At 46.8% G+C, this 24869-nt stretch overlaps 3 protein-coding genes and 1 long non-coding RNA gene across 6 annotated transcripts in view; 1 reads left to right on the top strand and 3 right to left on the bottom strand.

The window, feature by feature from the left end:
- Positions 1 to 2327: 2327 nt before the first annotated feature.
- kazald3 (Kazal-type serine peptidase inhibitor domain 3) lies at positions 2328 to 8269 on the bottom strand. Its single transcript, XM_071472337.1, has 4 exons — positions 7590 to 8269; positions 3286 to 3446; positions 3051 to 3198; positions 2328 to 2699 (listed from the first exon to the last, which is right to left on the bottom strand). Exons 1-4 carry the CDS (start codon positions 8146 to 8148, stop codon positions 2614 to 2616), a joined length of 954 nt encoding a protein of 317 aa, XP_071328438.1. The 5' UTR covers positions 8149 to 8269; the 3' UTR covers positions 2328 to 2613.
- Positions 8270 to 10813: 2544 nt separating this feature from the next.
- On the bottom strand, positions 10814 to 17292 carry LOC139614757 (uncharacterized). Its single transcript, XR_011687132.1, has 3 exons — positions 16971 to 17292; positions 15285 to 15371; positions 10814 to 11620 (listed from the first exon to the last, which is right to left on the bottom strand). It is a non-coding gene; the product is annotated as an uncharacterized lncRNA (long non-coding RNA).
- LOC139614756 (uncharacterized) lies at positions 15371 to 17100 on the top strand. The gene is made up of 2 exons (XM_071472305.1): positions 15371 to 16224; positions 16393 to 17100. Exons 1-2 carry the CDS (start codon positions 15554 to 15556, stop codon positions 16850 to 16852), a joined length of 1131 nt encoding a protein of 376 aa, XP_071328406.1. The 5' UTR covers positions 15371 to 15553; the 3' UTR covers positions 16853 to 17100.
- A 1521-nt stretch (positions 17293 to 18813) lies between the features above and the next one.
- grin1b (glutamate receptor, ionotropic, N-methyl D-aspartate 1b) overlaps positions 18814 to 24869 on the bottom strand; it is a 52715-nt gene continuing 46659 nt past the window's right edge. For all 3 annotated transcript variants that reach the window (XR_011687131.1, XM_071472303.1, XM_071472302.1), the window contains one exon: positions 18814 to 24510. The gene's annotated coding sequence lies outside the window, so the exon portion shown is untranslated. The remainder of the gene's footprint in view (positions 24511 to 24869) is intronic.

The following is a 24869-nucleotide window of genomic DNA, read 5'->3' as shown; positions in this document are numbered from 1 at the left end:
GTTGAGACTCACCTCTGAAGCTGTGGGTCAGACGAGACCAGGGAGACTGTGAGCAGAGCAGTTTTATTTTGGTACAGCACATCTGAGTGTCTGGTAACAGGTTTAACATGTGGCCAGGGGACAGCAGCTGAACACACTCACACATTTACACTGAAGATTAATGAAATAATGGAGCAGTGTTTATCTGTGTGGTCCATGTTCAATAAATAGGTTCTGCTGCTCTGTTCCAGGCTCCAGGGGAGAGCTGTGATTGGCTGATGGGGTCTGGAAGTTATTTTCAGGTTGCAGTGAATCTGTTGGTATTTCCTGGATTCAGACACACAGAGGAGCTGCAGACATATGTGGAAAAAGCAGTTTATATCATTTTAGTCAGTTACTGTTGTGTATCATAAAAAGCCGCATCCTCACATTTGAAGCTGCAGGGACCTGGTTTGACTCATTCACTGGGAAGTGAATGAAACAATTAATCAGGCATCAATATAGTTGTTGATACGTTTTCTGTTGATTGGTGGATACATGTAAACTCCACGGAGAGTCACCTTGGTTGTGGTTCTTATCCCCCTTAGCATAGGAAACACTGGACCTTCTTTTAGGGAAAAGAGAAAATGCCATCCCACAATTCCTTGCTGCAGCAACATTTGAAGCCACACCCCACTTTAGTTCAACCACAGCAGACACATAAACGTAGAAACAACAGCTGTTTGATGTTTGTGACACTGATGGAAATCTGAGCTCCAAATCCATGAATGCAGATTTATTCTCTTTAAATCCAGTCAGGAGTCAGGAGGAGCAAGCTGACTGAGTTTAGAGTGAACATCATCATCATCATAACAAAATACTATAGACATAAATGTTGTTTCACTGAACTGTTTAAAGCACACTTACTTATTCACCTGTTTTTATTTGCATTTTCAGTTGGATTAACAGGTGGATGGAAACAAACCTGTGGGAGTGCAGTACTCATCACACAGGCCACAGACCTCAGCAGTCATTGTGATCCAGAGAGACACTCAACAGAAACATGTAGAGAAGTGGTGGCGACAGTTTTACACACAACAGGAAGTTTGTTATTTCAGTTTGACTCCCCAACACAGACAGAGCTACACAAGTTACTTTAACACACTTTACTGCAAACTGGATCATTCTCAGAGTCTCTGAGAGTCAGACCTGAACCACATGTTGATCTGATCCAGTGTGACATCACTTCCTGAGGATATCAGCCTCTCTGATGTCCCTCCACAATAAAGCTCCAGAGAAACGGAGGCTGCAGAACTTCACTGAGAATCCTCCTGTTTTTCAGTTTCCTCCAGTATCACAGTGAAACAGAGACGAAGTGATACACTGCAGACAACAGCTGATCACAGCTGATCACAGCTGATCACAGCTGATCAGTAAGGTTTTAATCCTGTCAAACTGAAGAGGACCCAGGGCTGAGCCTCCAGAACTCCAGGACTGTTTTAATCCACCCATCATGAATGCAGTGACAGAGCCACTCAGAGTCTTGTTATCTGACTGTTCAGAGTGTGTGAAGTCCAGTCTGTCAGTAATATACTGTCGTGAGACCACAGATAACCCACAGTCACAGTTCAGACTGTTATCAGTCCGATGAAGGGTTAGAGTCTGAGTCCTGAGAGCAGCAGCAGCTGAGTGTCTGAGTGTCTGGGTAATGGATTCACCACATGTTGCTTCAGTTTCCTCTGAATGGAAACAGACGGACTGAGAGGATTTCATTTCTGCTGCTGCTCTCAGCGGAGCTTCAACTTCCTGTGGTCTAAACCTGGTTCAGTCAGGATCGGTTTCAGGAAGTCCTGCTGGCTGAGCGGCTCCGGCTCCCACACATCATCTTTATATTCTACATCATGTGATGTGTGTCAGTGTTCCGGTCTGAGTGTGAGGGTCAGTGAGAGGTCAGGGTCCCGAGGGTTCACCTCTGTTATTGATCCCTGTGGGAGAAACCTTCTTTTTAGAGTCAGACTCATATCAGGGACTAAAAACCAGGACTCAGCTGTTTCCTTCTGTTATCTACATTTTCAGTTTGCACATTAAAAACTGACTTCACTAAGGTTTTATTTTGAAGGTTTTCTGGATACGTGGTCAAAATCTGAGCTGAGATAGAAACATGTGATGTAAACACAGGAGATGGTATCTGACCCCAGATTTCTTGGTGACCACTCACCAGTGTCGCACAAACCTGCAACATAGTCCAGGTAGATTCTTACACACACCTGAGCTCCACACAGACGTTCACTCTGAACCACTGGACCGATTTAATTTCAGCTGTCGTTTGAGGTGAATGAAGTGACGAAGGCACAAACAGGAAACAGCTTATGTTGTTTTACGTTTATTAAAAAGAATAAGATGTTTGTTTCACACTGACGGAGCTGAGAGGAGACGTTCTGCCTCTGTCACAGTCCTGTGTCAGCGTCAGAGTAATGACAGGTTAAACTGATACACACTTTACTTTCATACTTTATTAGCATATCACTGAAAACAAGACGATGGTGTGTCCTCCATCACCTGACACCGTGATGCGTTTACTGTCTCTGCTGTGATGGCAGCTGGAGAGCGGGGAACCTAAATGGTGCCAGACAGCAGGAAGTGACATCACGTTGGTCAGTAGAAGTCCTGGTCATAGTCTGTGGCGTCCATCAGCTGTTTCATCTCTGACACACTGTTGGCCAGGTAGGATGACAGCTCGTCTGACAGAGAGAGAGAGAGAGAGAGAGACAGACAGGTGAGGAGATCATTTCATCAACACAACTGTTATTAAAGCCGAGAGAGAGAGACAGAGAGAGAGGGAGGGAGAGAGAGAGAGAGAGAGAAAGAGGGGGAGAGAGACAGATAGAGAGAGAGGGAGAGAGAGAGACCAGTTGAGCCTCTATGACTCATTTGTGCTGGTAAAGGATGCAGGTGCTGAGGTGGGAGCAGAGTCAGGATCCTCTGGACCTGGAGCGGCCGAGTTAGACCTGAACACAGAGACCTGAAGACCCACAGCTGCTGGTCTGGAGTCAGTGTGTTTTAGCAGACAGGTGGAATCCTCTCTGACTCACCTGCTCCCAGTACTCCCAGTACAGCAGAGGCGGAGACAGATCCCAGGTTGTTACGAGCGATGCAGCGATAAGTCCCGGAGTCCCCTGGCTCCGCCCCCTCAATCTGCAGCCAACTGGAGAGCTCAAATTTCAGAGGACCACCCCGAGACTGCAACACAGACAGAGACAGAGACAGACAGGTCAGACAGACCGTTTCCTGTGTTAGCAGAGCTAGGCTAACAGTTTCCACCTGTACCTGGACAGAGATGTGGGGGTCGTCCCCGGGCAGGATGACGTCCCGTCCCTCCTTCCTCCACTCCACCAGGGCCATCGGAAACGCAAACACCTCGCAGAGGAACACCAGACTGCTGCCGGTCCCGTTCACCTGGCTCTGAGGAGGGACCTTAATGATGGGGACTGACAGAGACGGACAGTCAGCTCGCTCTGATGACATCACACCTGCAGCAGGTGCACACAGGTGCTGCACTAAGACAGAACAGTGTCATCGCTGCAGCTCCACAGGAAGTGTCCTCAAAAGGAACTGTTCCTGCTCAGACCTGACGCTTCTGTTCTGGCCGCGATGAAGAGCAACCTGACACATGTTCTGGGCCAGCTGTGGCCCAGAGGTGGAGCAGGGCGGTGCTTCACCTGCTCCACCTCTGGGCCAGCCGTGGCGTGTGGAGTGTGTGGTGGTGAATGTGGCTTCACGGTGTGAATGCAGTGATCAGCCGATTCATCAATTAGTCGATCGACAGGAAAGTCAATCAGCTGTTACTCTGATAATTCTGATAACATCTCTGCTGGTTCTGCTCTGATTTATTTCCTGTGTTCAACATGGTTTCAGATATTTTACAGATAAAATGATTGATCCAATAATCAATAACACAACTGGAAGATCAGTAAACATCTCACAATTAAGACAGCACTGCTACCACAGAGAGTGTGTGTGTGTGTGTGTGTGTGTGTGTGTGTGTGTGTGTGTGTGTGTGTGTGTCAGTCACAGAGACAGAAAGAAAAACCTCCATTCAGACCAAGAGGAAACAGGAAACCAGGTTTATTCTGGGTCACAGAGTCAGTGTGAACAGGAGCAGGGACGAGAGACACTATAATCATATGAGAGAGAGAGAGAGAGAGAGGCAGCAGCTACTTTGAGAGAAATTACAGGGTGAACCAGGCCCAGTGTGTGTGTGTGTGTCTGTGTGTGTGTGTGTGTGTGTTGAAGGTCACCCTGCTCTCAGTTTATTTCTCGTCTCCATTAAAACTGAGGAATGTGCTGAGGAGAGGATTGTGTGGCTCTAAATGATGTGTGTGATATTATCTGAGTAATCACACACACACAACACACACACACACACACACACACACACACACACACACACACACACACACACACACACTCTCAGAGAAAACAGGTCCTGATGATGTTAAAGTAAGAACTTTTCAAAATAAAAGTTGGAATATTTTGGAAATAAAATTGGATTTTTGCCACAGTCACTATATTATTATGAAATCACTTTCATTACTGATTAATCTGCAAAACATTTTCTAAATCAAAGGTTCTATAATCCAGATGTTAAACAATAACGCAGTAGTAAACATCTGTTCTCTCTGTAAAGGTACAGTGGAGTCATGATGTCCTGAGCAGAGAACAAAGCCACTCCCCCTCTGTGTGTGAGTTACTCTGGTCTTTGTTTATTGGTAGCCAGTCTGGTAGCACTTTCGTGTTAGTGCATGTACATGTGCACATTAGTGCATGTGAGTCCCTCCTGTTAGAAAGAGATGAGACCAGACCACAGAAGAACTGGACATGAAGACAACTGGCTCAAATCTTGATTGGCTGGTGGACCGTCAAAACATCCAGAAAGTTTTAAAAGTTTTTACCTGCTCCATCAATGTCATTACGGCTCCACCAATGTCTTTACTGCTTCATCAGTGTCTTTACGGCTCCATCAGTGTCACTAAGGCTCCATCAGTGTCTATACAGCTCCATCAGTGTCATTACGACTCCATCAGTGACATTTGTGTGGTCCCAATCCAACCGTGGATCTAGTCCTGGTCTGTCTGTACTGAGGTGGAGAACCCTACAAGCTGCTAAAGGCTCCAGCTGGACTCAGAACTGGTTTTCTTCTCCTCTATGTATCAGTAACTTGATGCTACATAATGTTAATGTCTGTTTTCATTAGTGACGGCTACAGTAGCATGATAACATTAGCTAATATCGCGACATCTGTGATGATCGTTAACAGAACCTTTAATCAATTGACTGTTTAGTCTGAGAAATATTGAAAAACTGAGAGAGTGAAGAAAAAAGACGTTCACACAGATCCAGCTACTGTCACAGGAGACAAACTGAGGAGCTGGAACCAGAGAACGTGTCACTGAAGTGATTAAAAGATTATCAATGTAGCTGCAGATTGATTGTTTGGTGATTGATTAATTGATCAGTTGTTGCAGAAACAGTCTGACAGACCTGGATCTGTCACCATCACCCTGTCATAAAGTTTAGTGGAACAGTGGAGCTCAGACTGTTTAATGTTAAACTGGCAGCTGCAGGAGGAGGAGGAGGAGGAGGGGAGGTGGGGGGTGGAGGTGGTGGAGGAGGTGGGTGTTGGGACTATAACAGTGTTGTAGTGTTCCTGCTCAGACACTGGCTGTTTGTTAGAACAGAGCACAGAGACGAGTGGAGCTCCCGGTCTGAAAAAGGGGGGTCACAGTCAGACCTGATCACCTTCATCAGGTCTCAGGGTCTCACTGAGTCCACGTCTGTAAACGGTCTGAGGATCAGATTCCATCTCCCAGCAGGAAGTAAAGCTCTGTGGGTTCACTCAGCTCTCAGACATGACCAGGACTGATCCAGGGTCAGCTGGATCTGTGGGAACACTCCACTGTCCCAGGCTCCCTGAACTACACACCACCTGGTTTCTCTCACACCTGCACGAGCTTTAATTAATAAATCTGAATATTTAAGGAAACACATCAGTGACCACAGAAGAAGTAACACTCTCAACTGATCACATGATTGATCAGAGGAGAATTAACCAATCACAGATCGGCTCGATGCAGGCAGTGGCGATCCTAGACCTATGCAGACTATTGGCAGATACTACAATTTACAAACATCCCCTAAACGCCTCACAGGCAGACTATAAGTTTTAATTATAAGTTATAGGTTTTTTTGTAGTTTTGCTGCTTATGTGCCTTAAACCTCTGTATGTGACAAATCAAACTGTGAACTGCAGCTTATACCTGAACATTATTTAACTATATTTTATTATTATTATTATTATTATCATTATTATTATTTGGTGCAGATTTTTGTGTCATTGGACATTTTGCAGCCACATGTCTCATGTGGACATTTTTGTCCTCTCAGGTCCTGTGTGTGAGTTTTTATCTAAATTCGACCTTCTACATAAACAAAGCATCAAAGTTGTTGGTCATTTATTTTATTTAATGTTTGGAGAATAATATGGAGTCTTAATAAAGTGGCATTTAAAGGGTTAAAATCCTGAGACTGAATATGCGGAGTTATGATCAGGACTGATGTGAGCTCAGTGAGGACAGGCTGACTGTGAATCTGGGCTCAGAGAGAAGCAGCATTTCCTTGGCAGCAGCAGAGAATGTGAATGTTTGTCACAGCTGGAGGGAAAAGCAGCAGAGAAACACATGAAGCTGCTGCTTCACTGTAAATCTGACATCTGTGTTCTGTTTCTCTCTGTTTCAGGAAAGACTGAAAACTGGTCCCAGTGTGACGCCTCAGTTCAGGAGGAGGTTCTGCTTTAACGGGACTCCAGAGATTCATCAATCATCAGGATGGTGATCAGTGACGTCTCTGATCAGGTCTGCTCAGTGTATCCATGTCATCTGGAGATCAGGTGGAAATATTTTGCAGTGATAATGATTAAAATTCAGGCTCTGAGATATTTGTAATTCAAGCCTTTAAAAAGTGACCAAATGACTCTTTAAATCCTGATTAATGAAGAGTCCTGTCAGGTGAAAGGGAGGGAAACACCTTCACCTGGAGCAGCCAATCACAGGAGTCCAGCCTACAGAGCTGGTGCACAGACAGAGAGACAGACAGACAGACAGAGAGACAGACAGACAGACACACAGACAGACAGACACACAGACAGAGAGACAGACAGACAGAGCGACAGAGAGACAGACAGACAGACAGACAGACAGACACACAGACACACAGGCAGACAGGTACACAGACAGACACACACACAGACAGACAGACAGACAGACAGACACACAGACAGACAGAGAGACAGACGGACACACAGACAGAGAGACAGACAGACAGAGAGACAGAGAGACAGACAGACAGACACACAGACAGAGCGACAGAGAGACAGACAGACAGAGAGACAGACAGACAGAGAGACAGAGAGACAGAGAGACAGAGAGACAGACACACAGACACACAGACAGACAAACAGACAGAGAGACAGACAGACACACAGACAGACAGACACACAGACAGACAGACAGAGAGACAGACAGACACACAGACAGGCAGACAGGTACACAGGTCGACAGACAGGTGCGTCCTACCTGTCTTGCAGGGCCCGCTCCCTCTGGCCTTGAGCTCTGGTCTGGAGAACGCAGCCTCTCTGAACTGGCACATGTTCATGTATGTTGTTCCATCACTGCCGCAGACCGCCTCCTGCTCCTCACACACACACACCTCCTCCTCCTCCTCCTCCTCCTCCTCCTCTCCTCCTCCTCCTCCTGAGGGCCGCGGGTCCGCCTGGCAGCGCAGCCCGGTCCCGCAGAGCCCGTAGAAGACGCCCCGGTCCCCCGGGTCGCAGGCTTGACCCTCCAGGTTCCCGCACTCCTCACAGCAGCCGCAGGAGTCCGGCACCAGACCCGCTCTGCAGCCGCGGGTCTCCGGGCACAGGTCCGGCTCACAGGGCCCGCAGCCCCCCGCCCCGCCGGGCCCGCTCCAGTTCCGCCCCCTGCCGCCTCCCAGCACCTCGTCCAGCAGCGGGTCGGGGAGGGAGGGCGGGCCGGGCGGCTCGGTGCTCAGGTCGGGCAGCCGGTTGGGGAAGGACCGGCACGTGTGGAGGCTCAGACAGAGACTCAGGAGAACGAGTCCCCTCGTCCCCGGCATCTTCTCCCGGGCTGCGCTCCGCGCTCCGCCACCGGGACCGGGACCGTCCGAGGTTTAAACAGCTGATCCGCTCGCGCTGCTCCACCGCACACAGGCAGGCACGAGACAACACAGCCAAAATAAAACACGGAACATCCGGTCAAATCCTTCAAAATAAAACCCCTGCCAAAACAGTTCTGGAAGACTGAAAGTCCCACATGTTGATGGCTTAAAACCACTGACCAGACATTTCAAGGAGGAGGAAGCTCATCAGCTGTGTGTGGACAGCTTGTGATATTAGCCACGTAGCTAATCTGCTAACACGGTGATTCATTATCATCTGAAGTTAATGACACCAAATGTTTCTGATTTAACGGCGGCTGGGAATCACAGAACCACAAACATCCACAGTTCCAGGTTCACTTCGTCAACTTTTGATTAATTACAAAGTTGTGATAAATGTAAATAAAAAATGTACTGATGTAGAACAATGACCGTGGGGTCGTCCGTCTCCTGTGCCCTCTGAACCCTGGGAACCCTTTCACAATTACTTAATTGTGGCAGATTAATTAAATCAGTAATTAATTCAATTCAGTCAATTGTGTCATTGATAAATTAACTAACAGCTCATTTCAGCTCTAGATGACTGGTCGATTCTTGGAGAGAATTTGGAAACTGTCATCATGGGTCAGGGCCCTGTGGGGGTTTATCAGACCTGTGAGTGTTTAGGCCTGTGTCAGACAGAAAATGAATTCATGACTTTTCTGTACAATTAGCAACCAATTAATTGTCTGAACCACGGACTGTCTCAGCTTTATTTTGGAAGGGTGAAATCTGGTAGGAAAACTGTTAAGGAGAATATGCTTTTCTTATTTAGCTTTTATTTTTAAGGCACGTTGTTCTTATTTCCGGTTTTATTGTGTCTCACCTGACGGAGTTTTCGCGGTGGCCCAAGCCTCGCCCTCCCTTCCCCCACCCCTACCTGACAGCTGTTACACTCATCATCAGGCGGAAACGGGATTTAAAGTCTGGACAGGGCCCCCGGGTCCTCCAGGTGGTCTCAGGGTTCCTACAGGGGGTCTGAGTTTTCCACAAATCTTTTAAAGAGACTCGAGGGTCCCAGGGTTCCCCCCTGAGAAGTTGTTGACTGGGGAGTCCAGATCACTTCATCCTCTTCTGTATCTTCTTCTTCTGGATGTTTCTTCAACGATCTTAAAGTTATGTTAAGAGAGATTTCCTTGAAGCGGTTTAGTTGTGCTTCTGTAGATCTTAGATGTCCTTCAGTTCTACTGTTCCACAGAGGACTTGCAGGGTTCTTGAGAAAGTCCTATATGACATTCAAGAAGTTTCCAAGAGTTCAGAGGCTCATACAGAGAAGCTTCAGAGTTTCCTCCTGGAGTCAGGTTCTTGAAGGAGCTCCTGGGGTCTGTTTAGGGTTCCTGAGAATCTTTCTGAGACTCTCCTGGGTTCCTCCAGAGGGTTCTTCAAATGTGTGTACATTGTAGGGGCGATGGAGGTTCTCTGTGCCCTATAGGGGTCTCTTGGGGTCTATGAGGAGTCTTTACTAAAAAGCCTCTTAAAGAGGTTCTTTAAATGGGTTCTGGGGGTGCATGAATGAGCTCCTCGGTTCTTTCATTAAGTTTTTAGATGACCTTGAAATGTTGAGCTTCTGCAGAGGAACCCCAGATCCTGGTGGAGGCTCCAGGCTCCTCAAAGAGGGTTCAGTGGTCTCTCTAGAAGGGTTCCAGGTATTAGACTCTGAACTAAACTGGTTCACAGCAAAAAACTGAGCTGTCACCACAGAGAGAACCACAGGAGACCTGCAGTTCTTACAATAAGAACGTAGAACATGTCATCTGTCAATGTAGACCTCAGCCAATCAGGACAAAGCTCCCAGGTTCCCAGTTGGAGCACCTGGAGGAGAGAAACTAACTCAGAAAACTGCAGCTGCCTTGATCCTGTGAGGTTTTAGAGTCATATGACCTGGTGTCGTTCTGCAGCGCCGCTGAAAGTCTTACAACATTTCTACCCAGCATGCATCACATCAAGCCACGCTTTAAGGCGATGCACATGTCAGGGTCCACGGCCCCTGCTGTTGAGCCTGGGTAACCCTGTGTGTTGCAGGCTTGGGAGGCCATGATGAAACCTGTGAAGTTTGTTTCCGTGTCAATCTGCTGTTTGTCACTTTTATAGCTTCACTGCTCCGACTGAAATAAACCAGCGTCAGACTGAAATAGAGCTGTAATGGAGGGTTTGTGGCGGCTGCTGTTCGTCAGTCTGCTCTCTGGACTTTTCTCTGATGGACCTAACAACATGTCTGCTGTCAGCTCTCAGACACACTCGTTAACACAGTTATTCTGCTCTCTGAGGCTCAACAGGTGAACCTGGTCTTTACCTGTGCAGGTTAACTGCAGCTCTGAACATATTAAAGTCAAAGAGGACTCTGAAACATGTACTTAATGTGAACTGTTCTGTACTTAAAGACTTCAGATGTACTATTTGACTTTATTTGACTGGAGCTCACAGCAGCTGTGTGTTGATCTACTGTGAGCAGCCTGCACGTTTACAAAGTGTATCTCAAGAAATGTGTTCTGAACCGAGGCTGTGAGTTTATTAAAGGTTCAGTTTCAGCCTGAAATAAACGTTGATTCTGAGACTATGAAACAAAACTTCAGCAAACAGCAGAAACAGTGTGAAGCTTTTATTTTGGTAAACTTTTTGTAAACTTTTTGAACTCCACAAACTTGTCGACATGAAACTGGAGGTGGAGAGTGATACTGACAGAAGTGACTCCAATTACAGACACTATCCAGATGCATTATGGGAATTGTAGGGTCCAGGGTTGTTGGAATCAAGGTCAGGAGATCCCCACCTCTGCTGCTCAGATCTGGTTCTGGTTCTGGTTCTGGTTAGGCTACTTGAGAATCTCCACCAGTTCTCATGGTGAAATATCCCATAAAGTGAAAATAATGACAAACATGAAAAAAGTTCAGGTGGAATAAACATGAGACACTGATTTTACAGATCAGCAGCATGATGAACTAACTCAGCCTCTATCTGTGTTTTTGCAGGACTGGACCGGTTCAGACCAGTCTCAGGTGGTGTTGATGTGAGCGGTGTTGTCATCACCGACTCCACAGGGTCACGGCCCCCCCCCCCCCGTCCTCCTCCGCCTCTCTCTCCCTCTCCGGTGGGGAGCAAATGTGAGAGATGAACAGACAGTGGTAGTTCCACAGCAGCAGCAGCAGCATCAGCAGCAGACTGCAGAGGAGCAGGACCGCCAGCAGGGGGAGACGACGAGACACTGAGGGGGAGGGGGGAGCACTACAGCTCACAGGGAGAGGAAGAGGAGGGGGGGGAGGGGAGCAGCAGCGATGGAGCCACCAACAGAGACATTTGAGTCCAGATGATTCAGATCTGTTCTGAGATGAAGACATGGTCCTGGAGACACTGTGAGTCTAGGTGGGAGATCCTGGAGGTCCTGGAGGTGTCTCTGAAAATTAAAAACAGAAACATCACTGATGCTGATAGTCTCTGTGTCAGTGGTCCAGGCTGGTCTGGACCCACATGAGGGTGTGAGATGCTAGTTAGTTAGTTGGTTGGTTAGTAAGTTTCTGGACTAATCAATAAGTCATTTTGTCTCCGCAGGTTCAGAAACAGTGAAAAGTGTGTGTTGCATCACAAGTTATTCAGTTTAACATCATGTATGAAAAACACCCAGCTGTGTTATAAAACAACAAAGCCTCATATTTAATAAGCTCAACATGTGTTTGGTTTATATTGTTGTTATTATTGTAACCATGACAACAAAGATTGTCTAATGCTGAGGAAGTACTTATTCTAACCAAAACATGACTGTTATTATAGTAACCATGGTGATGAAGGCAGGTACGCCACTGTCAGATGAGTCCACATGTTTATTTTTGTAACCATGACAACAAAGGTCTGGTACACCTGCTGCTTTAGGGGCGTTATTTCATGAGACGCTGCTATGGGACGAATCAGAGGGTTGATGTATTTAGGTTGGAGGACTGGTTGGAGGACTGGATGGGAGACTGGTTGGAGGACTGGTTGGAGGACTGGTTGGGGACTGGTTGGAGGACTGGTTGGAGTACAGAATGGGAGACTGGTTGGAGGACTGGTTGGTGGACTGAATGGGAGACTGGTTGGAGGACTGGTTGGAGTACAGAATGGGAGACTGGTTGGAGGACTGGTTGGAGGACTGGTTGGAGTACAGAATGGGAGACTGGTTGGAGGACTGGTTGGTGGACTGGTTGGAGGACTGGATGGGGGACTGGTTGGAGGACTGGTTGGAGTATAGAATGGGAGACTGGTTGGAGGACTGGTTGGTGGACTGGTTGGAGGACTGGATGGGGGACTGGTTGGAGGACTGGATGGGGGACTGGTTGGTGGACTGGTTGGAGGACTGGTTGGTGGACTGGTTGGAGGACTGGTTGGTGGACTGAATGGGAGAAGGACTGGTTGAAAGACTGGTTGGTGGACTGGATGGAGGACTGAATGGGGGACTGGTTGGAGGACTGGTTGGAGGACTGGTTGAAAGACTGGTTGGTGGACTGGATGGGGACTGAATGGGGGACTGGATGGGGACTGGTTGGAGGACTGGTTGAAGGACTGGTTGGTGGACTGGATGGGGGACTGGATGGGGACTGGTTGGAGGACTGGTTGAAGGACTGGTTGGTGGACTGGATGGGGGACTGGATGGGGACTGGTTGGAGGACTGGTTGAAGGACTGGTTGGTGGACTGGATGGGGGACTGGATGGGGACTGGTTGGACGACTGGTTGGAGGACTGGTTGGAGGACTGGTTGGGGGACTGGTTGGAGGACTGGTTGGAGTACAGAATGGGAGACTGGTTGGAGGACTGGTTGGTGGACTGAATGGGAGACTGGTTGGAGGACTGGTTGGAGTACAGAATGGGAGACTGGTTGGAGGACTGGTTGGAGGACTGGTTGGAGTACAGAATGGGAGACTGGTTGGAGGACTGGTTGGAGGACTGGTTGGAGTACAGAATGGGAGACTGGTTGGAGGACTGGTTGGTGGACTGGTTGGAGGACTGGATGGGGGACTGGTTGGAGGACTGGTTGGAGTACAGAATGGGAGACTGGTTGGAGGACTGGTTGGTGGACTGGTTGGAGGACTGGATGGGGGACTGGTTGGAGGACTGGATGGGGGACTGGTTGGTGGACTGGTTGGAGGACTGGTTGGTGGACTGAATGGGAGAAGGACTGGTTGAAAGACTGGTTGGTGGACTGGATGGAGGACTGAATGGGGGACTGGTTGGAGGACTGGTTGGAGGACTGGTTGAAAGACTGGTTGGTGGACTGGATGGGGACTGAATGGGGGACTGGATGGGGACTGGTTGGAGGACTGGTTGAAGGACTGGTTGGAGGACTGAATGGGAGACTGGTTGGAGGACTGAATGGGGGACTGGATGGGGACTGGTTGGAGGACTGGTTGAAGGACTGGTTGGTGGACTGAATGGGGGACTGGATGGGGACTGGTTGGAGGACTGGTTGAAGGACTGGTTGGTGGACTGAATGGGGGACTGGATGGGGACTGGTTGGAGGACTGGTTGAAGGACTGGTTGGTGGACTGGATGGGGGACTGGATGGGGACTGGTTGGAGGACTGGTTGGAGGACTGGTTGGTGGACTGGTTGGAGGACTGGTTGGTGGACTGAATGGGAGAAGGACTGGTTGAAAGACTGGTTGGTGGACTGGATGGAGGACTGAATGGGGGACTGGTTGGAGGACTGGTTGGAGGACTGGTTGAAAGACTGGTTGGTGGACTGGATGGGGACTGAATGGGAGACTGGTTGGAGGACTGAATGGGGGACTGGATGGGGACTGGTTGGAGGACTGGTTGAAGGACTGGTTGGAGGACTGAATGGGAGACTGGTTGGAGGACTGAATGGGGGACTGGATGGGGACTGGTTGGAGGACTGGTTGAAGGACTGGTTGGTGGACTGAATGGGGGACTGGATGGGGACTGGTTGGAGGACTGGTTGAAGGACTGGTTGGTGGACTGAATGGGGGACTGGATGGGGACTGGTTGGAGGACTGGTTGAAGGACTGGTTGGTGGACTGGATGGGGGACTGGATGGGGACTGGTTGGAGGACTGGTTGGAGGACTGGTTGGTGGACTGGTTGGAGGACTGGTTGGTGGACTGAATGGGAGAAGGACTGGTTGAAAGACTGGTTGGTGGACTGGATGGAGGACTGAATGGGGGACTGGTTGGAGGACTGGTTGGAGGACTGGTTGAAAGACTGGTTGGTGGACTGGATGGGGACTGAATGGGAGACTGGTTGGAGGACTGAATGGGGGACTGGATGGGGACTGGTTGGAGGACTGGTTGAAGGACTGGTTGGTGGACTGGATGGGGGACTGGTCTGATTTAACTGAGTTACTAAATGAACCTGCTGGTGTTTTACGTTTCGAGTCCAGATTCAGTTTTGTTCTCTTCTTCTTCTGCTCCTCTTGTCACCGTCTGGAGATTTGACTCTTCCGTCTCTGACGGTCTCATGAAGACCTCAGACCCTCTGATCTGATAACAAACAGCAAAAAACTGAACTTCACTTTAAAAGGCTGAGACTAGCTGCCCTGGCTGAGACCAGCAGAGCCTTGAGTCCACATCATGAGGTTCAGCTTGGATCAATTCACTCGATATGAGCAAAGAATCCTGGGAACAAGCAGACGCAGAACAAATACTGACTCTGACTAGTTGTGATTAACGAGCTGCTGCAGTGAACAGGAGCAGAAACTACAAAGAGAAGAAGAGTTTGTCACTTTGTCGGCAGCAATGTCAAACCTCTCAGTTGTGTGTGAGGAGCCTGTTGTGCGATGTGTGTGTTTCTCTGAGAGAACAAAGGTGAAAACAGCTGCTGTGAGTGTTTGTGTGTAGCTGAACTTTGACCACTGTCAGTCTAGAGGTGGAGGGCGGAGCCAGTGTGGGTGCTGTGTGATCTGTCTGACTCATCACTGATGGCGTTTTCACGACCTCCTCTGCTCGGAGCGAGTGTGGCTGAGGTGAGAGGACAAACAGCTGACACATGAACATCTGTCCAACTGCAGGAGGGAAACAGCTGCTTCATGCTGCCTTCACATCACATCCTTAAAGACTGTAATTATGAGCACTCACATGTTAACGCTGCAGCCCACGCCTTCACTTCCTCCCACTCAGATTCTTAACGCTCCCTGTTGGCAGGGATGCTCGCTCGTCCCTGTCCTGCGGGTCCCGGGAGAGAGTCCACATCAGATTCAAAGCCAGGCCTCCTCCGACATCTCTGACCTTTGAGCCCCTTATTCCAGGTAAGCCCAGGTAACCTGTCACTGTCAGTAACCTGTCGGAGCTTCAGCTGCAGCAGACCTGCAGGACGTCTGAGTCCTGGTCGGTCGAAATCTAAGATCATGTTGACGGAACAGGATCAGATCTGCTCCTCACCTTCTAATCCAGGCTCAAAGCACCTGTTTACTCTTCAGTATTTGGTTCTTTTACTCAGGTCTGGGTCTGGGTCTGGTCTGGGTCTGGTCTGGTCTGGGTCTGGGTCTGGTCTGGGTCTGGTCTGGGTCTGGTCTGGGTCTGGTCTGGGTCTGGGTCTGGGTCTGGTCTGGTCTGGGTCTGGGTCTGGTCTGGTCCTGGTCTGGTCTGGGTCTGGTCTGGTCTGGGTCTGGGTCTGGGTCTGGTCTGGTCTGGTCTGGGTCTGGGTCTGGGTCTGGGTCTGGTCTGGTCTGGGTCTGGGTCTGGTCTGGTCCTGGTCTGGTCTGGTCTGGTCTGGTCTGGTCAGGGTCTGGTCAGGGTCTGGTCTGGGTCTGGTCTGGTCTGGTCAGGGTCTGGTCAGGGTCTGGTCAGGGTCTGGTCAGGGTCTGGTCTGGTCAGGGTCTGGTCAGGGTCTGGTCAGGGTCTGGTCTGGTCTGGTGTGGTCAGGGTCTGGTCAGGGTCTGGTCTGGTCTGGTGTGGTCAGGGTCTGGTCTGGTCTGGTCAGGGTCTGGTCAGGGTCTGGTCTGGGTCTGGTCTGGTCTGGTCTGGTCAGGGTCTGGTCAGGGTCTGGTCTGGTCTGGTGTGGTCAGGGTCTGGTCTGGTCAGGGTCTGGTCAGGGTCTGGTCAGGGTCTGGTCAGGGTCTGGTCTGGTCAGGGTCTGGTCAGGGTCTGGTCTGGTCAGGGTCTGGTCAGGGTCTGGTCAGGGTCTGGTCTGGTCAGGGTCTGGTCAGGGTCTGGTCTGGGTCTGGTCTGGTCAGGGTCTGGTCAGGGTCTGGTCAGGGTCTGGTCTGGTCTGGTGTGGTCAGGGTCTGGTCTGGTCTCTGTTGTTTGTTCAGGTGAAGCAGGAACATGAATTCAGAGTGTTTCCTCCACCACCCCTTGCTCCCCCCCCACCTCCTCCTCTGTGGCTCTGCTTCATTACCATCTCTAAAAATACCACGTGGTTACCATGGCAACAAACTGAAGGGCTTCAGTGTTACCACGACAACCATGGAAAGAAGGAGGGAGGAGAGGAAGTAGCTCCTTTTGCTGCACCTGAAGCTGAGAACAGCTGGAGTCAGGTAGTAGCCGTGACCACCACTCACTGCACATGCTCAGTTTCCCTGCTCACACAGACTTTTCTTTACGATGACATCACACAAATAAAACTCTTGTTTTCAAGTTTAGTTTTACAAATATTAAACCTTTGTGGAATAAAAACCAGAGCCTGCTCCTGTGAGTCTCAGTGAAGGTCTGTGGGAAAAGGTTCGTGCTGCAGTACCAAGACTGACCACCGGGCTTTTTTATCAACACTGAAGATAAAACTGATAGAACTGATCAGAGAATAATCCCGGATCAATCACTCACCTGACAGCTCTACTTTGTTTGTTTCCTTTCCTTCCTCTTCTTCTGTGGTGGAGAACAAACTCCTGGAGCCTCTTTTCTTTTTGACTCTACAGCAGCCTCAGCCAATCACAGCAGCTTATCAGAGTCCAGATCAATCAATCAATAATCAGTGATGTGTTCACCAGCAGTGCTGGTGGATGTATGGACGGAGGCGTCCTGTCTTCTGTCAGGTCCTCAGTCAGGTGGGAGGAGGTTAGGCAGGAAGGGGTGGGGAGGGGAGGGGGTGGAGGCTGCAGTGACCTTCAGACTGAGTCAACAACTGTCTGCAGAGACTAAAATACACCTGCTGATCACCTGCTGCCAGTGAGGACGCCCCCAGTCTCCCCCATCATGAACCCGAACCTCCCCAGTCTCATGAATTAAAGTTCTCTCCAGGAAACCTTCTAGAAAACAACTGACCGTCAAAGTAAAGTGTCACTTGAGCTCCTTCCTGATATTCTCAGCTGTTAATGTTTAACATAAATGTGGACAAGTTCAGATTTGAAAGAGGAAGAAAAAAAGTGGAGCATTTCAGAATAAAGTCAAACAACATATCATTGTTATTATTATTGTCGTTACCATCTATTTCCTACGTTGTCTCATGCCTATTGTTTTTCTGTGTGATAAACAATAAATACAAAGTTAAGAGCGTTAACAGTTTTATTCTGGTCCTTTAATTTTTATATTTAGTCTTTTGTTTCCTGTTTGATTATATATTAGATTTTATAACTTGTTGAATTTGTTGCCCTTTGTGAAGAACTTTGTAACCTGAGTTTTATAAATAAAGATTATTTTTATTCAGCAGAGGAAACTAACATTGACTCAGCTGCTGGATCTGAGAACAATTTCAAAACATCTGTTTTTCTGTTTCCTTCTACTTTGCAGCTTAATATTTGACATAAAAACATGTCATCACTTGATGAAATATCACATGATGTTATCATTTAAATTTTTTTATACTTTATAAAGTTGTTGAAATAAATAAACACCCAGAATTCCTTCAAAAGGTTTCTGTTGACCTGGAGCCCAAATGTATTTGGTCATGAAACATCAAATAAAAACTAAACGTCAACCTAAACTGTGACCTGAAAAACCTGAAACTGTTTTTTTCACAGTTCTGCTGTGTCTGTGAACTGTAGAACAAAAACACGTTGTAAAAACATGTTAACCTACAAGCTCAGTTTCTCTGTGAAGGAGAGAATGTTCGTAATGATCTGGAGCTGTTCAAATAAAAATGAATCCAACTGAACAACGTCAGTGAAGTTCAGTAGCGAAGCTCCTGTCAAGTGAAGGCAGCAGAAGATCTGATCTATAATCAATCAGCTTTAGACTGAAGTAAAACCACCGACCTGATTTACATCCGAACAGAAATACAGACCGAAGAAATAAATGTCCAGAACAAATAAATGAATGAATGAATAAACGGAGAAATAAATAAATGTCAAGCTACAGAGATAAATTAATAAATAAATGTAGAAATGTATAATTCAACCCACAAATAATTATTAAAAAACAGAATAAATTAAAGTTTTATCAACCTGTGTTCAATAAAAATCACTGGTCTTTGTTTTAAGAAAAGACAAAAAGAAAAGAAGACTGAACTCAGGGTTGATCCACACTCTCTCTTCTTTGTTTCATCTTTGTTTTAATAACAGTAAAAATAATCATTGATTAATATCATTCATTTATTTTATTGATTTGCTGAGGGTGAAATGGAAACTGGGAAAAGAGAGAGAAGCTTTTACTAATTTTAATAGTTAACGTTAAAGTCAAACTTGTGACAGTGAATACAAAAAAAAAAAAACAGCTGAAATGACAGAAACCATTTCCTCATGTTACATGTTGATTTATTACTGGAATCTTAATTCTCAACATTATGTAGATTCTTATGATGCTGTACACAAAGTTTACATTATACAGATTCAACGAAACATTTACTGGATTTCATTCATTTTAAATCTAATAATTCAACATTGTATTTTCCTTATAATTGGGATGATTAGGAAATATTGGTTTATTTCAGGAACTTTACAGTTTCAGTTGCTCTCTAGAAAAAAAGAGTAAAATAAGGTGTTGATGGTTTTTATTGTTTTTGAGTCTTTCTCTTCACATCGTAATAAAACGGATGAAACAGGTGAAACCATCAACACACTGAGTCGAGCGGCTACAAGTGTCAGAGAGAAACAAACCTTCACACAAGCAACACAGTTCACATAACTCCTGCAGAGGTCAGAGGTCAAGCACTCACATTCCCAAAGTGCTGCACAGAGGGAGGGAAACTTCTTCTTCTACAGTTATAACAAAGTACGTGTGACATCACCTCAGACCTCAGATCAGTTTGTATGTGATCACAGATTCAATACAGATCATCATCATCATCTTCATCATCTATACAGCAGGAAAAGAAGTCATTAAAAAATAAAAACCATGTTAGAAAAACTGTGACATCATTATTTAACCATCAGACCGAGCTGCACCCACACACATTCACTTTAAACAACTCCCATTATTGATTACTGATTGATTATAAACAGGTTAAAAACTTTTTAAACCAAGAGTTGATCTCAGTCTGATCTGCTGAACACGTCAACTGTGGTGCAGTAAAACTCCACAATTTAAACCTTTAAATTAAATAATAAACAATAATAAAATAATCTAACAATCTGAGCCTGGAGCCTCTGGGGCCCCTGAGGGCCCGGGGGCCCTTCGCACAGTATGAACACACAGATGAGGCTGCGTGTGTCCTCTCACACTGTCCCTTCATACAGTGAGATTATTAAAGGACAGAGTGACCCTCATCATCGTCACTAACACTGGCAGGGTCAAATGACACATCTGTAACAGGTGCATTATGGGAAAGTTAGCAGAGAGTGGTGTCCCTGTTGGACCATGAGTCTGACAGATGTTTGATGCTGCAGCCTCCAGCTGCAGAGACTCCACATCAGGATCTGGTCTCAGATCCTGGTTCAGGACAGACACAGATCCTGGTCTGGTTTGATACAGAAACAGTTCACAACCTGTTTATTGGCACTGAACCTAAAGCCTCCATCTTTACTGACCTGAACCCCAGACAGGGTCTGGATGAGACCCTGGTCTCTGATCCACGACCCATCACTTCACCAAGTTCAGTGCAAATCGGCTCAGGACAGTTTGAGTAATCCTGCTGACAAACAACAGGACTCTACTTCCTGATGATCAAACTTGTTTTTAAAACTGAACAGTGGACAACAACACAACAGACATGTTTTACATTCAGAACCACAGACAGAGAACAGTCCACAGGATTCATGTTCCTGTTCCACCCGGGAACATAAACCAGCTCCAGAGAATGAGCTTTGAAGGACAGAGCTGGAGTCTGACGTCACCGAGACGCAGGAAGGAGAAGGTCCTCATCGTTTCAGCATCAGACTCACGTCAGACTCACGTGGAGGTTGTGTCTGACGTCAGGAGGTTTAAAGTGCGTCGTGGGGCAGCTCAGCTTCAACACAGCATCAGAGAGAAGGTGTGAAAGGAGCCGAGCGTCACTGAGAACAATCGGACGTCTGAGCTCAGCACGATGATGATCATTAATGTTGGACCTCACCACACGTCACATTCATCTGACCGCTGCTGAACACTTCACACACAGAGCACATCAGGAGCTCATACAGTGTGATGCACTGGAGAAATGATTTTAATAGCTGATTAATCAAATAAACAAACAGGAACCTGAATCTGGATCAATCAGGAGATTAATCCATAATGAAATTAATTATTAGCTGAGGCTCAAACACAACAGTAAAATGCTGCTTAGACACTGATGCATCAGTGATAATAATGTGATGAGATCATGTGCACATTTTTCTGCAGTTTTACCTTTAATACTTCAGTTTATTTTCCTGATTATACTCACAAGACTTTTATTTTTACAGTGTAGTACTAGTACTTTTACTTTGGTAAAAGGATCTAAATTCAAAAACATGTTACATCAGCCTCCGCTGCTGTGACCAGGTCAAACTAAAATCAATATTAGTTTTCAGCAAACACTGATCGACCTGTCAGACGTTCACCTGTAGAGTTGATGTGCGGTCAGTCACGTCACTGAGGAGGACGAGTCTGTGGAGACACGAGGATGACGATGATGAAGATGAAAACGCTCTAATAAACTTGGCCCGTTAGTTTCCTGTCAATCACCTGTAATCATTCATTGACTGTTTCAGATCTCTATTACATGTTTATATAAATGTGTCAAAGAAATGTCAAAAAACCTTCTGGCCTCATTGACGTGAATATTTACAGATTTACAGAATCATCAGTAGCTGGTGTTAGAGACTCGGGAACATGAAGCTGCAGAAACAGCTACAGACATTCAGGTGTTAGAAATGTTCAAAAGCTACTGATACTGTTAAATACTGTATTTTATGAGAAAAGCTTAAATACAGTTAGCTTCACCTGTAGCATTAGCATTATTTCTAAATGTACAGAAACTCTGTGGCATAAGGACACAAACAGTGTTTTGTTTGTGTAAACTCTGCACAGCTAGCGTTAGCCTTAGCTGGTGCATCTGTTTTAGAGCTAGCCATGTTGGTTTTACTTACTGCATCTTGTTATTTCTGTTTATCCATAGTTTATACACAGAAAAAATGACAACTGTTGTTGCATTAACTAGTGGATTAGCTTCAGCCATAGCATTAGCTGCACTGGTTAAATAAATGGAAAAAGGACGAAAGCGGTTAGCCTTATTTTATATATTAGCATCAGCGTTAGCCTATTGGTCTTATTCAGAAATAATATATTTGCTGTTCAGAGATAGGAAACAGACTTGTTAGCTTTAGCAGCTAATGCTATCAGCATTATCCATGTTAGCATGTGTTCCAATAAATAACCACAGGTTTTCTTCCTTTCCCTCCGTTCAGCTCAGTATCACACAACAGCTGTTAACGCTCGGAAAAGAATCTGCTCCTGTAGTTTTACTGTTCTGCTGTCTTTAAGGACACACTTCATCACTCTCATCTTTGTAATGTATTTGTTCTTGTTGTGTTATTTTGTTCTGCCCAGTATTTTAGTGTGTAAACTCACTGCAGTGTGACGGTTCTGGTCTCTACAGGCTGATTTTCACATGAACGAGTGAAAAGAAACAGTCAGTGTAAAACCAGCAGCAGCAGAGTGACAGTGGCGACATTAAAACACTGGAATTGTTCTTATAAAGTTCCTCAGGAGGTTCTCCGGTTCTCAGTGAGGCTCTCAGCTCTTTCTCACAGAACATCACTCGTACCGACAGGGTGCATTAACTTCAGGCAGCTACATCACGTCTGCAGCGTGAAAACCTGCGAACTCCAGCGGACCCGTCCACACAGGTCTGTGAGGAGTTAGCAGGTTTTCACAGGACATCAGTTTCTGTTAGTGGCAGTGTTGTGGAGGTAGACAGAGACTGACATCATCAGCAGGGACACAGTGGCGGTGGAGCGGTGACTACATTGCCCAGCATGCCCTGGGACTGTCAAGGCGGAGGGGGTGGAGCCTCTGGGTCAGAAAGTATTTCATAACATGGTGAAATCAGGTTTAAAAGGTTCGTGTTCACTTTGAAAACCTCCTGCTGCACAAACTGAGGGGAGTTTTATCTTCAGGCTCCGAGAGAGCAGAGGAGGTTTCTATATTTCACATGAGAAAGATAAAATATTATTGAACACATTCACAAATATAAAGTGACAAAATGACATGTACAGGGAGTTTCAGTTGGGGGGGGTCACTCACTATAGTACATCACCTCTGTGAATAATGATAATCTATCAGAAAATAATATTTCCTGTTCCTGTCAAAATAAATGTTTCACTACAGAACTCTCAAATTGAGACAAACACCGGTGACAAATTTTAAAGAACCTGTTCTCTGATAAACACACTCGTCATAATGAAGCTGTTCTTCTGCACAAACGTCCAGTTTGTTTTCACACTTTCATAACAACAGAGTTAGAACAGATCAGCTCCAGAGTCTCCAAAGATCTTTAATCAATACATGAATCAACTGAAGTTACTATTTGGTTCAAGATCTAAAGACACGTTTCAGGACTTTGAGGATCTGTTCACTTCTTCACACAAACGTAGATTTTTAAAGGTCACTGATCATCTGCAGCTTTTCAAAACATTCCAGGACCGTCCTTTAAATCCTGAAGAATCATGGAAACAGACCTGTGTGTGTCTGTGTGTGTCTGTGTGTGTCTGTGTGTCTGTGTGTGTGTGACTGTGTGTGTGTGACTGTGTGTGTGTGTGTGTCTGTGTGTGTGTGTGACTGTGTGTGTGTGTGTGTGTGTGTGTGACTGTGTGTGTGTGACTGTGTGGGTGTGAGTGTGTGTGTGTCTGTGTGTCTGTGTGTGTGTGACTGTGTGTGTGTGTGTCTGTGTGTGTGTGACTGTGTGTGTGTGTGTCTGTGTGTGTGTGTGTGTGAGACTGTGTGTGTGTGACTGTGTGTGTGTGTGTGTCTGTGTGTGTGTGTGACTGTGTGTGTGTGTGTGTGTGTGTGTCTGTGTGTGTGTGACTGTGTGTGTGTGACTGTGTGTGTGTGAGTGTGTGTGTGTGTGTGTGTCTGTGTGAGTGTGTGTGTGTGTGTCTGTGTCTGTGTGAGTGTGTGTCTGTGTGTGTGTGTGGGTGTGACTGTGTGTGACTGTGTGTGTGTGTGTGTGTGTCTGTGTGTGTGTGTGGGTGTGACTGTGTGTGTGTGTGTGTGTGTGACTGTGTGTGTGTGTGTGTGTGTGTGTGTGTGTGTGTGTGTGACTGTGTGTGTGTGTGTGTGTGTGACTGTGTGTGTGTGTGTGTGGGTGTGACTGTGTGTGTGTGTGTGTGTGTGTGACTGTGTGTGGGTGTGACTGTGTGTGTGTGTGTGTGTGTGTGACTGTGTGTGTGTGTGTGACTGTGTGTGGGTGTGACTGTGTGTGTCTGTGTGTGTGTGTGTGTGTGTGTGTGTGTGTGTGTGTGTGTGTGTGACTGTGTGTGTGTGTGTGACTGTGTGTGGGTGTGACTGTGTGTGTCTGTGTGTGTGTGTGTGTGTGTGTGTGTGTGTGTGTGTGTGTGTGTGTGTGTGACTGTGTGTGTGTGTGTGACTGTGTGTGGGTGTGACTGTGTGTGTCTGTGTGTGTGTGTGGGTGTGACTGTGTGTGTCTGTGTGTGTGTGTGGGTTAGGGTTGGGGGGGGCTAGATGAACCAAACTACTGGTTTCTTCAAGACAATTTAATTATGTGAACAGGTTCTCAACACTACAGAACCACACAGTCTGCTTCGTCTCTGGTTCCATGTTAAAGAACAACTTCCTGTCCCAGAGGCTCCACCCACCTACCACACTGATCAGTGATCAGGTTCCTGATCCACAGGTTCCTTATTGATGGGTTCCCATACAACAGGGAGGTTCCTGATCTTCAGGTTCCTTGTTGACAGGTTCCTGATCAACAGGGAGGTTCCTGGTGTTCAGGTTCCTGATCAGTAAGTTCTGCGTTTGTTTCCATTTGGAGTCCAGAACGAAGGCGTCGCCGGCAGGTGGACCAGTTCTGAAACTGATCAGGACGTTTGATGAATCAGTGCGATCGATCAGTGCGACAGACAGGAAATAGAACAAACTGTACAACATCGCAGACATCTACCAAAATAAAACCAATCTGAAACAGTTCTTTCAAATTAAAAGACTTTTGATTGGAGGAGGCTGATGGCTACAACTGGAGCAAGGCGAGTGTGTGTGTGTGTTTGCAGTGGGTGGAGGGGGTTGGAATGACAGATGGTGTGTGTGTGTGTGTGTGTGTGTGTGTGTGTGTTGCTGTCCCAAAGACCTGATGCCATCGAATCTCGCCTTCCTGTCTCAGAGGAAGCTCAGCCTGTCCAACTGTGCCTTTACATAATGTGTGTGTGTGTGTGTGTG

This window comes from Trachinotus anak, unplaced genomic scaffold (assembly GCF_046630095.1).
Source record: "Trachinotus anak isolate AG129_WGS33_773 ecotype Australia unplaced genomic scaffold, CSIRO_AGI_Tana_v1 ptg000038l, whole genome shotgun sequence".
Taxonomy (NCBI): Eukaryota; Metazoa; Chordata; class Actinopteri; order Carangiformes; family Carangidae; genus Trachinotus; species Trachinotus anak.
Note: the sequence above shows the minus strand (reverse complement) of the source record. Positions and strands in the feature narration are given on the sequence as shown.

Coding starts and splice junctions, on each gene's coding strand:
- kazald3 (XM_071472337.1), bottom strand. CDS start 8,148: ATGCCGGGGACGAGGGGACTCGTTCTCCTGAGTCTCTGTCTGAGCCTC. Junction 3,199..3,285: donor ACCCCCACATCTCTGTCCAG/GTACAGGTGGAA, acceptor TCTGTGTTGCAG/TCTCGGGGTGGTCCTCTGAA. Junction 2,700..3,050: donor ACTGGGAGTACTGGGAGCAG/GTGAGTCAGAGA, acceptor TCTCTCTGTCAG/ACGAGCTGTCATCCTACCTG.
- LOC139614756 (XM_071472305.1), top strand. CDS start 15,554: ATGTTGACGGAACAGGATCAGATCTGCTCCTCACCTTCTAATCCAGGC. Junction 16,225..16,392: donor TGTGGTCAGGGTCTGGTCTG/GTCAGGGTCTGG, acceptor GGGTCTGGTCAG/GGTCTGGTCAGGGTCTGGTC.